This window comes from Eurypyga helias, unplaced genomic scaffold (genome assembly GCF_000690775.1).
Source record: "Eurypyga helias isolate BGI_N326 unplaced genomic scaffold, ASM69077v1 Scaffold4158, whole genome shotgun sequence".
NCBI lineage: Eukaryota > Metazoa > Chordata > Aves > Eurypygiformes > Eurypygidae > Eurypyga > Eurypyga helias.
Genome location: NW_010264793.1, coordinates 1 through 11,709, shown reverse-complemented (window position 1 = coordinate 11,709; position 11,709 = coordinate 1). Strand labels below are relative to the sequence as shown.

General features: G+C 58.0%; 1 protein-coding gene across 1 annotated transcript; it reads left to right on the top strand.

The window, feature by feature from the left end:
- The first annotated feature begins 2,286 nt into the window (after positions 1 to 2,286).
- GDPD2 (glycerophosphodiester phosphodiesterase domain containing 2) lies at positions 2,287 to 10,824 on the top strand. The gene is made up of 15 exons (XM_010156488.1): positions 2,287 to 2,400; positions 3,521 to 3,624; positions 3,698 to 3,791; positions 3,986 to 4,045; positions 4,375 to 4,473; positions 4,838 to 4,931; positions 6,016 to 6,161; positions 6,669 to 6,751; positions 7,280 to 7,430; positions 7,978 to 8,193; positions 9,063 to 9,214; positions 9,558 to 9,705; positions 9,921 to 10,003; positions 10,444 to 10,472; positions 10,772 to 10,824. Exons 1-15 carry the CDS (start codon positions 2,287 to 2,289, stop codon positions 10,822 to 10,824), a joined length of 1,626 nt encoding a protein of 541 aa, XP_010154790.1.
- The last annotated feature ends 885 nt before the right edge of the window (positions 10,825 to 11,709 follow it).

Sequence of the window (11,709 nt, the reverse complement as noted above, 5' to 3'; positions counted from 1 at the left end):
CAGCTCGGGCTGACCTGCCCGGTGGCACGCAGCCTGGGCAAGGACAGTCTTGCCCTTCCCGTGGCTACCTAGTTGTCCTGTGCCAGCAGCCCTGGGGCACAGAGGTCCCTGCGGGGCTGCAAGCGCATGCTGCCGCATCAGTGACTAGCAGTGGGTTTGTCACCCCTTCAAGCTCCCTGTGCCCCCACACCAGGGCTGTGGTGAGAGCTCAAGGAGGGCTCCTTCCAGTCCCGATGGACCCTCAGCTCCCACTGTGCCGCTCTCCCCTTGGAGCTGGAGCAGAAGCTGAGCAGTGTCTGCAACATGCCCAACCTGGCTGTGTCTGGGACCTGTGCCCGGTGCAGGGGTGTTGCACAACAACCACTGGTGCTGCTACTGCAGTCCCACTCAGAGCTGGGGAACAGGGTGGCATTTTCCTTCCAAACCTCCCAGATAGTATCTCTGGTGTAGGTTTGTGGCCAGTCCTGTGCTGCAACAGGACTTTGCCAAGAGCTCTGCCTAATTCCAGTCCTGGCAGCATCAGCGTCCGGCACTCACAACTGCCAAAGTTCGGCTAGTGCCCACAGCCGCTGTACTTTGTACCCTGCGTGGGAGCAAGCTGCAGGGCCATCAGGATTTCCCTGAGCCACTGCTGACACTGGTGCTCAGCCTGTGTGAGCAGTGAGAGGGGGACAGGGTAGGTCCCAGGGGATGCTGGCTGGTGGAAGTGGTGCTCTGCTTCTGGTGACAGCAGGGGCGCGAGCCTGCAGCCAGAGACCCTGGGCATCAGGGGGGGAAACTGTCCGGTCCGATGGCTTCTTTAACTTGTGTTAGGGCTGGCTCCTTTGGTGTAATCACAGAGCAGATCACAGCTGCTGATCTGGTCCCTGGAAGACAGCTGGGGCTGCAGATGTGGGCACTGTGGTGCTGCTCAGCATCCCCTGCACCTTGGCTGCCCCTAGATCTCCGTCAGCCTGCGGGTCCTGCTTTTAGGTTGGTACCTGGCTGTACGTGCCCCATCAGCCACCATTCTGTGTGAGTCTTGGGGGAGACTGCCCCCCAGCCCTGGAGACCAACATACTGGTGGTATTTGGGAGTGAGGTGCTGTGCTGAGTTGCTGCTGTGTTATGGGGGGAGACCAGGCTGGCCCTTGCCATAGCCAGGGCATGCCAGAGCCACTCTGGTGTGGCTGGCTGAGCCTGGGCTAGCTCTGCTCCCCCTCTCCAGTACTCAGGCTGGGAGGGACATGGCCCTGCTTGGCACACCCTTGCCCCCCAGCATCGGTGAGGATGTGTCTGGGAGGATGTGGTCCCGTGCCGGGCTCAGTGGTCGCAGTGAAGTGAGAATCTGACTTAATCTGCACGGTGATAGTGTTGTGTGGCATGCCTGGCCTGTTGAGGAGGTTGGGATGAGGAGGGGGAGCAGCTCCGCAGCAGGGCAAATGGTAATAAACATGGGGTTTCTTGGGATGGATAAAGGGAGAGTTTGTTTGGGGTCCTTCCTCCAACCTTGCACCAGGAATCTGGGGACCGCAGCAAACTGTCCTGGCCCTCTTCCTTCCATGTGAGTGGGGAACACAGTGGTAGCCCTGAACCCAGCCTGGGTGTCTGTGACTGTAGCAACAGGTTTCCCACCACTGTAATTGCTGTTCCCCCCACCTTTTTCCCCGTAGTGCTTGGACCAACAACTGTCCAGTGTGTGCTCAGCTGCAGTTCCTCCAGACCCCCTGGGGACCCTTTGCTGTGGGAGCTGAGCTGGAGGGCTGCCAGGATGGTGCTGCCTCAGGGAGGACCTGGGCTTAAGAAGGAGGAGGGGGGTCTTCTCAGGCTGTCACAGAGTCCCCCAGCTGCGCAGCAGGAGCCATGGGCTGCGACATGGGGCTGTGTGGTCTTTGCAGCTGAGCTACTCCCAGGGAGTGTGGGTGCAAGGTTGCATCAAGCTAGCCAGCGAGCCTGCACGGTGCCCCTGGCTCCCAAGTGGAGCACTGTCCCTGGGGCTGGGGAGCAGACCCTGCTCCCTGTCAGCTCTGGGCTTGCTCCAGCTCACTGAGTGAAGGGTCCCAGGGTAGCGTGCTGAACAAGTTGGGCTGTAGCCTATGTTCCCACCTTCCTTGGCACCATGCCTTGCCTGGGGACATGGCCAGCAGCCCTGCTATGTCCCAGGGCTCTGGGGCAGCTGCGTGTCAGGATGCCTGGACCCAGAATGCTGCATAACCCCATTCCCATGGGTTGGGGAGTGGTGTGTGCCAACACACTGTGTGCATCCCCCACAGGACGCCTGACCTTTGCCTTGGGACAGCCCAGTGCTATGGCAGACCCCCCGGGCTGCTGCCACCCCTGTGCCACCTGCCTGCTCTGCCTCTACAGCTGCCAGTGGATCACCACCAAGAAGGAGAAGAGGAAGGGTCTGAGAACCACCAAGGTGATACTATTGGTGAAGCTGAACCAGTGCTGGCCAGCCCCTGTGTGGGAGGCTCAGAGTGGTGGCTAGGGGGGCTCAGCCCAGACATTGGGCTGCTAATCCCTTGCTGGAGGATCCAGCTCCCCAGGGCTGAGCCCCAGGCGAGTTGGGGTGTGCTACCTGGCACCCTTTCTGTCCAGGGACTGCCCTAGCCTGGAGCAATGAGAGGGTGGGCTGTTTGTTCCTGCTGGGTAACAAGCAGGGTCCAGCAGCACTGAGCTGTGGCCATCCCCTGTGTCATCCGTGGCATGGCTCGCACATGCCTGGAGCGGAGCTCAGTGCTCCCCAAGGGCTGAGCGTGGCGGGCAGGTCCCGGGGCGCTGAGTGCCTGGCAAGGCACGTGGGAGGCACGGTTCCTGGGCTGGGTGCGTCCCCCACCGATGGGGTGCTGGAAGGGGGTGTCCCTGCCAATTTGTAATTTGGGAGGGGTGAGGCCCTGGGATTCTCTGAGGTCTCCAACTCCCATGGGAGCGGCTGTGCCGCTGCTAGTCCCGTCTTGTCTGGAATGTACGAGCTGGTCCGAGTTGCCAGGTGTCCTGCCCAGCATCTGTGGCACTCCTCACGTCCCTACATACGTCGGGCTGGAGCCCCTGAAGCTGGACCTGGCTTCAGCTGGGCAGGCAGGAGCAATCTGCAGGCCCAGTGCTGCAGTGGCAGCTCTGAGGAACAGCAACCCCCTCCACCCAGCCCACAGATCACCGAGCTAGAAGCTAACAGGACCTTGCTCCCTGCCCCTTCACATGTCCAAAGTCCCAGCCTGCTCCCACGGGCTGCTGCATGGGAAGGGAGGCAGTCCTGCCACAGGGGCTGTCCTCCCAGCCTGGCATAGGCAGCTTTTTAGCTTCTTGTAGGAGATGGCTGGTCATCTTTCTAAAGTGTGGGTCCAGCCTAAAAAGCCCTCCTGGGGAGCTCTGTTCCCTCCCCATGGGGAAGCTCAGTGCCTGGACCCATGAGGCCAGTGCCTGCTAAGAGCCCTCTGCACCCCACTGCAGGCTGGGTACTCCCCAGGGGTCTCAGCAGCCTGGCCAGGGGCTCAGTGTGCTGCAGGTGTGTGAACAGCTGTCCTCTCTCTGGCTTTCAGTGTGACTGCAGCTGGTTCCTTTTCCTCTTCTGCGTCTTCCTCTTCACACTGGTGTGGCTCTACTTCGCCATCATAATCCTCAATGATTTCCACAACTTCAATGAGTGAGTAGGATCCCATCTCCAGCCTTGCTCCCCATGTTCCCCCTGCCCTGCTGACCATCCCCTTTGCTGGCAGGTTCATCTTCAGGCAGAGGAAGCTGTGGCTAGACTGGTCCCTGGTCCTGCTCATAGCTACAGCCGTGCTGATCACCTACTCGGCTGTGCTGCTGGTGAGCCCCCTGATCCCGTCTGGGCTGTGGGTGTCCGGATGTGTGCTGAGCACGGGCTGGCTGCCGTGCCCTGTGCAGAGCCAGGTGGAGCCCACAGCATCTGGCCTGCTGGGGCTCAGGCATGGCCCTGTACCCTTAAAGGGATGAGCTGTGGGGTACAGCCCAGCGCTGCCATCTCCTTCTTTTTCTCACAGGTCCTTGCCTTGTGCTTGCAGCTCTGCGGCCAGCCCCTGAAGCTACACTGGCTGCACAAGGTAAGAGGCTGGGGGTGCAGGGAAATGGTGCCTGCCTCGTCTGCCCTTGCACCTTGGGAAACTGCAGCCAACCTGCTGGGACTGCATGCGGCAGCTGTATGTCCCTGCTGAGCTGGGCTGCAGCTCTTGGTCCTCCAGCCACACATCTGTGGGATGGGAATATTACCCTTGATGGGTATACAGCATGGGATACAGAGCTCAGCTGCAAACCCAAGTGAGGGAAGTGGGGTCTCGGGCCTTGCAGGGGTTCAGGAGAAAGCAGTAAGGAGCTTCAGCTTGCCTGCAGGATGCTGCGTGCTCCTCTAACTGACCTGTGCCCTGCCCCACAGGCCCTGCTGATCCTAACTGCACTGGTGGTGGCTGCAGCCTTCACAGGGCTGGGAATAAAGTGGGCGGAGGAGTGGAGAAGTGCACGTGTTTCCCTGCAGGTGAGTCACCTCGATACCAGAGACTCCCCAACTGTACCAAGTACCTGGCCTGTGGGGATGAGCTGAAGGGTGGTGACTGGAGCCCCCAGCATGGCTTCGTGCCACGGGGGTTGACTACCTGCCCTTGACATCTGCTGCCTAGCCAGGCAAGGTGGTGCTCCTGCTCTTGCAGTCCTGTCTGGAGCAGCTGCAGTCCAGTGATGAACCAGAGAGGGGAGTCTGTTCAGTCCCCTCAGCCTGTCCTTCTCTCCCTGGCACTGTGCCTTTTCCAGCAGTGCTGGCAGATCCCTGGTGTTGGAGGGTGTGGATTTCGGGGATAGGGGCTGGGCTGGTGCTGGCTGACCCTCTGCCTTTGCCTCCCTAGGCAACAGGTCCCTTCCTGCATATTGGAATTGTGGGGGGCATGACGCTCCTTGCCTGGCCCCTGGCCAGCTTCATCTACCGCACCCGCAACACAGGTAATCCCCCTCCAAAGCCTCCACGTTCCCCCCTCAGCTGGTGCCTTGCTTGCTACCACCCAAGCAAGCGGCACTGGTGGGAGAGTGATGCACAGAGAGACTTGGTGCAGTGGGAACAGATCCCCAGGACTCAGTCTGGTAGCAAAGCCTGCTCATGGTTGCTGTTTCTCATGCCCAGCCCTTAGTGTGGCTTCAGCCTTTGCTGCTTTGCACCTTGTGCTGGTTTTGATTGGGCTAGAGTTAATTTTCTTCACAGTAGCTAGTATGAGGCTGTGTTTTGGATTTGTACTGAGAAGAATGTTGATAACACACTGCTGTTTTCAGTATGAGGCTATGCTTTGTGTTTGTGTTGAGAAGAATATTGACAACATACGAATGTTTTTAGTTGTTTCCAAACAATGTTTACATTCAACCAAGGACTTTTTCAGTTTCCCATACTGTATCTGGAGAGACAGCCAGGGCAGCTGACCCAAACTGACCAAAGGGGTATTTCATGCCATAAAGCATCATGCTCGGTATATAAGTTCAGGGGGAGTTGGCTGGGGGACTGGCTCTCTTGCTGCTTGGGCCGACTGTGTGTTGGTCAGCGAGTGGTCAGTGGTTGTATTGCTTGTTTGTTTGTTTCCCATTGCTCTTTTCATTTTCATTACATATTATCAGTAGTAGTAGCAGTAGTGTTTTCGTTACATAGCAGTAGTAGTAGTATCATCATTTTACCTGTTTTCAGTGTAAACTGTTCCTATGTCAGCACAAGCTTTCTTACCTTTTCTTTTGATTCCCTCATCTCACTGGGGAGACAAGGGGTGAGCAAGCAGCTGTGTGGTGCTTAGTTGCAGGCTGGTGTTAAACCACAGCACAGCTGAAGGAGGGCTATAGATGGCAGACTAAGTCCTGCAGAAGTACTGGGTTGGGATGCAAGAACATGTAGTGGGCCAGGAATAAGTCAGCAGTGTTCCTGAGGCTGGGGATGCAATGCCTGACCTAGGGCAGCCATCAGATAATGCCAGATGTAGAAGCCTTGGCTTCTATAGCAAAATGCTTACTCTGTACCTCACCCCTCCATCTTCTCTGTCTCTGCTCGCAGGTCTCAAGGTGTTTCTGCTGCTCATGTACTCCGCAGTGATGATCGCACTGTATCTGGCTCCCCTGGGAATCAACTCCCCTTGCATCATGGAGGAGAACCAGCTGCCCCCCAAGCCAGCCCTGGTTGGCCACCGAGGAGCCCCCATGGTGGGTGACCAGCACCGGCAGCATCTTGGCAGAGTGGTTGGGGTGGATGGGGCAGGCTGCTCTGCAAGTGAACACCAGGCTATGCCTGGCCATGGGGAACTGGTATCAGCCCCTTGCCGCTGCAGGCCTGGATAAGCTCTACCAGCCCAGCAGAGAGGGGTCCCCACACCAGCCAGAGCAGCACAGGGCTGGAGGGTGGGCACACACTGGGTGAGAAGGGTGGGCACAGCAGCTGCGGGGCAGACCTGCTTGCTGAGTGCTGCTGGACCGGGAGCGGGCGGCTGTGAAAGCCTGGCTGTGCAGTACAAGCTGGGAAGCAGGGACTAGGCAGGCTCTGGCTGTCTGCACCCAGCCCTTTTCCACCCTCCACCCTACCAGGGTCACCCCAATCTTGTTATAGTTATTCTAGAGCCCAGCTAAGCTGCTGGGTGCCACCAGACAGGGTGAGTGCCTGCCTCCTGCCCCTTCCTGCCTGGGCCTTTTGCACTAACACTGTTTCTTTTCCAGCTGGCTCCTGAAAACACCCTCATGTCACTCTACAAGGCAGTGGGCTGTGATGTGCAAGTCTTTGAGACAGACGTCATGGTGAGGTAAAGGGGCAGCAGGGACTGGGAAGGGAGGAAGGGGCCTGTGTATCCTGGGATATCACCTCCCACATGAGGCATTCTGGAACACACCTGAAGCACTGACATAGCCTGCATTTGGAGGCAGCCCTGTTCAAAGGGCTCTGCCATTCCCACCTTCTTAGTATAGGGCTGACGACAGCTTGGTGTCCCAGTGATCTGGGAGCAGTACTGGGTTTCTGTTCTCCCCACACCAGTTGCCTTGCAGAGACTTAGGAGGGAGGCACCATTAGAGGGGGGGCACTGCTTGGAAAAAAGACCCTGGCTGTAGTTCAGTCCTGCTATGGGGATAGCTGTTGCAGTGAGCAGGGAATTACTTGGTTCCTGGCTTGGTGTCTAGGTGCTCTGTGCTTTCCAGACACTCACCTTTGTGTAGAGGACCACAAGTAGGCATATGGCTGGGGGTTACCTTAACAGGGTTGTTGGGAGGGGGCAGAAATACCAGGGCAGGGATAGGAGACAAACAGCTCACTGCTCTCTCTGCTCCTTTGCCAGTGCTGACGGGATCCCATTCCTGATGCATGACGAGGAACTCGACAGGACCACCAACGTGCAGGCTGTGTTCCCCAAAAGGGCTGCCCTGAACTGCACTGCCTTCAACTGGACAGACCTCCAGCAGTTGGATGCTGGCAGCTGGTTCCTAGAGGTCAGGATGCTGCTGAGGTGGCTGGTCGGGGATGGGTGTGCTTGTGGGTGAAGCATGAGCCCTGCCCTGGGGAAGGTTCCCTCTCGAGCGCTGGTCCTGGCAGACACCTGGACAGGGTGCAGAAGCACTTTCACGCCTGCACGCATCCCTTGGGTGCGGTTATGCCCCAAGCTGGGGTTTGTTCTGACTCTGCAGCTGAGTCATGGAGGAGGCTGGTTTGAGGGGAGATGTCTCACGTGTTTGCTCTGAGCTGCACAGCCTGCCTGGGCTTGGAGGCAGCTGCGGCAAGGCTCTTTCCAAAGGGTGACTAACCAACTGCTGAGCCGCTCTGAATGCCCACGGGTGTTGGGGCTCCTTAAACTGTGCTGTTAGTGGGGAGAAGGGTAGAGGTGCCCTATGGATGTACAGGGGAAGGTTCCTGTCTGCACTAGAGAGCACGTGGAGAGGCCAGCGTAGGAGAATGAGAGCCAGAGATGGGCAGTAGTCTGGGAGGTGGAAGCTTACTGGGGATCTGCCTATGATGACTAACCCTCTCTCACCCATGCAGCGGAAGCCATTTCCCACTGTGCAGAGTCTTTCTGAAGATGATCGCTACCAGGTGACTATACAGAAGATCCCATCCCTGGCAGAGGCGCTAGAGGCAGCCAAGGAGAGCAATATCTCCATCATGTTTGACCTCCGGCCTGAGAACCACAGTGACTACCAGAGCTTTGTCAATGCCACCCTGGAAGTGATCTTGGAGTCGGGCATCCCACTACAGCAGGTGAGCTGGCCACCGCCCCAGCACTGCCAGGCCCGGCTGTCACACCCCTGCCATGGTGGGAGGTGTCCTGCCAGCCCCACTGCACATCCCAGCCACACGGTACACCACATCCCCTCCCTGTATGTGATCCCTGCTGGGGAGCCCTGCCTAGGCATGGGGTTCTCAAGCTGGGAGAAATTGCCGATAATTAGGGGTTAATGCCTACAGCTTCAGACCCCTCCAAATACTCTGGTTCCCCAGCACTGGCCACCCTGGTGTGTAAACAGTGACTCAGTGTAGGGAGGGGACCAACAGTGCTAGCAAGAGCAGCAAAACAAAGCTCAGGCCTCCACCTCCCGTTGGAGCACCGCACCTCGCCCTGCAGCTCTTGGACTCCTGTTGCAACCTCCCGTGTTGCCTTTGCACTTCAGTCAACCTCTGCAGCACAGGACACGTGCTGCCCTGAGGGCATGAATTGGCACCCAAATTGCTTTCCCTTCTTGGCTTTTTGGGAATGCAGAGGAGGAAGGGGACACAGCAAAGACCTACTGTAGTGCCGCTCCAAGGTGTGCTCTTGCTGCAGAGTCGGGGCCAAAAGCGCGCGCAGCTTGATCCGTTCAAGGATGCAGAAGGGATGTAACTGCTGCAGCTTTCTTAGGCTGGAACTGCTTTCTTCCCTCAGTGGGTTCTGTGCTTACTTCTTGGCCGGGGCAAGCTCTTAAGAGACTGTCCTGGCTGTCTTAAGAGACTGTCCTGGCTCCCCCCTCATGGGGGGCAGGAAGCAGCTGTCTGAGCAGGCCATATGTGCCTGGACCTACAAGGAAATATCAGAAGAGAGCAAGCTCTCTTGAGCACCTCTCCTCTGCATGTACTCTCTGGCTCTTGCCTAGGTCCTCTGGCTGCCGGATGGATTCAGGGAACAGGTCAAACAGCAAGCCCCAGGCATTCAGCAAGTTTACGGCCGGAAGAGACTCCCAAATGAGAAGGAGCCACTGCTGTATGTCAATCTGCCCTACCAGGACATGAGCTCTGAGGAGATCAGGTGAGAGCACCCAGGTGTCTATGAGCCTGTGGGCTGTGGGGCCTGGACACTGTCCCAGCTCTGTCCCAGGGGCCAGCAGAGGTGAGGGCCAGCCGAGGCAGAGGGCTAGGAAGGGCAGGGTGTGTGCTATAGCCTTGCGGGCAAGCAGGGCTGATGCAGGGGATGGAGCTGGCTGCAGTCCTCTGCCCTGCCAGCAAATCTGCCCTGGGTCTGGCTCTCCAGACAGTTGCTCCATGTGCCTGCAGATGCTGGATCACATCCCAGATACAGTCCTCTCTGGCTGTACACGGAGTGTGCTGGCACCCTGCTGTCTGCTGCTCTGACCACGGCTGTCCCTGTGCAGGCAGTACCGCCAGGACAACATCTCTGTCAACTTGTATGTGGTGAACCAGCCCTGGCTCTTCTCCCTGCTGTGGTGTTCTGGGGTGAGCTCTGTCACCACCAATGCCTGCCAGGTACTGAAGGAGATGAAACACCCCATCTGGCTGCTCGTAAGTGACCCCTCCATCCCTCACCCTCCCTATAGAAAGGGACTCACTTGTGGGACGCTTTCTGCAGCAGCCCAGCTGCCTGGAGGGTGACTTTTGCTCTGTGCTGGCATGGGAACATGTGACACTGCAGAAGGGACTGCTGGCACAGTAGGGTGGCTGTGCCACCAGCACGCTACCTCTGGCTGGCATTCACGGCTTGTCTTGTTGCCTTGCAGCCCAGCAGCACATACCTCATGATCTGGATTGTTGTAGACTGCGCTTCCTTCCTTGTCATCCTCTGGGCCTTCTTCTTGCTGAAGTACGTTTGATCACTCTCCCCCTCCGGGGGCAGGTCTGCTGGGGGAGATTGCAGTGTACCCGGGGTGGCTGGTATATACCCAAAACCAGGTGTATTCTGCCACCCCTCTCTGGACTCAGATCCTGGGGGGTCCTCTCCTGTTTGGCCAAGTGAGACAGCAGTGTGTGGTGGCAGCTTTTATCACCAGCCTGCAGCTACATATCTGGCCCGCCCCTCCCTCAAGCTGCTGGATGCCTTAGTTTACACTTACTAGCTTGCCCTGCACCCAGGGTTGGGGGGGCTGAGGCTGGGGGGGCCTTGGCCCTGCTTTTTTACCTGTGCTGCAGTCACTGAGAGCAGATCCCTGTGGGACTGTGCCCTGTGGGGCCCCACAGTCTCCATCTGGGAGCTCCAAGGGAGGCCAGACTGACATGCTAACATGAACCTATTCCATCTCCTAGGAAATGCTCCCAGAGAAGACGGCCAGTGGGTGAGTGTGCACACATGTGAGCGCCCTTCCCTCAGAGCCAGGCTGTGCCTGTGGGACTCTCCCTGGCAGGCAGCTTTCTCCAGCTGAACGTGACAGAGCAGTTTGGGAGGGCTGGGAGAGGGAAGGGAATCCTTCCACAGGGTGTTCCTGTCCTGCCTTTAGCAAACAGTCCTGTGGGACAGCACAGGGGAATCCCACATTCCCAAGTCTCCTCAAACTTGCTTTTCAGGCTGCTCTGCCTGTTACTGTGGGATGGTGGCTGCCTTCGATGACTGTTTTTTCTCTCTTTGCTTCCCTAGAATCCGAGACAGACGTGCTGCTCACAAAGATCAACAGCTTGATGCAAGAGTGACCCCTCCAGTCTGCATCAGCCGTGGGGAGGGGCAGCCAGAGCCCTGCACAGCTCAAGTGGGGAGCATTCCTCAGGCCAGCTTCGAGGCTCCTTTCCTTTGCAGACTCCTTCCTGAGCTTCCCATCCCACCCATAGCCTTCCTGGCTCCTTGTGTTGGTGCACAACTGCCCTCAGCTGAACAGACCTGGAACTGGATTCCCAGTTCCCATTGGCAGCCAGGAACTGGAACCTTTACAGGGATTTCCTGGGGCTGACTTGTGTCTGGGGGCTGAGTGCTTATCCAGTGGTGCTGCTGGGGCTAAGACCTCTGCCCTGGGGTTCGGAAGCTCATTGGGGTTTGAGTCATGGTTTGGTGCAGTGGAAGAGCATCGTCTGCCTACCAGCAGCAGCTCTGCAGTGATGGGAAGCCTTGTTTACAGTGCTGCTGCCCTGCCCTGTGGCTTGAGGAATAGGAAGGTGGGCTCTGGGGGGCAGCTCTTCACAAGGTTGGGGGGAGCTGAGCTCTTCCCACCCCTGTGCTGAACACAAGTCCTGCCCCTGCTGCTGGCTTCATGCTTATGGGCCAGGGTGCTGGCACCCCATGCAGCAGTTTACTGCCTGTTGCTCTGGGGGTAAACGGGAGCAGGGGGTGGAGGGTGCCTGGGGCTGGCAGGACCACAGTCATGCTCCTGCTGCTGCACGGCTGTGGAGTGGGGTGAGGGAAGGGAGCAGTGGAACCTGGCTTCAGTCACTTTGCACCAGGGCCTTGAACTTGGAAAGGGGGATCGGGTGGGTTTTCCTTGTTTCTATTTATGTCAATAAATCAGTGGAGCGGTAAACAAGACCCCGAAGGGGGATAAGTTGGGCGTAACTGCTTCCTCCTCCGTCCCCGCGCCCCTGCACCCC

Excerpts from the sequence above, each read along its gene's own strand:
- GDPD2 (XM_010156488.1), top strand. The coding sequence starts at position 2,287 with ATGGCAGACCCCCCGGGCTGCTGCCACCCCTGTGCCACCTGCCTGCTC. Across the intron at positions 3,625-3,697 it reads GATTTCCACAACTTCAATGA|GTTCATCTTCAGGCAGAGGA; the intron begins GTGAGTAGGATC and ends CTTTGCTGGCAG. Across the intron at positions 4,932-6,015 it reads CTACCGCACCCGCAACACAG|GTCTCAAGGTGTTTCTGCTG; the intron begins GTAATCCCCCTC and ends CTCTGCTCGCAG.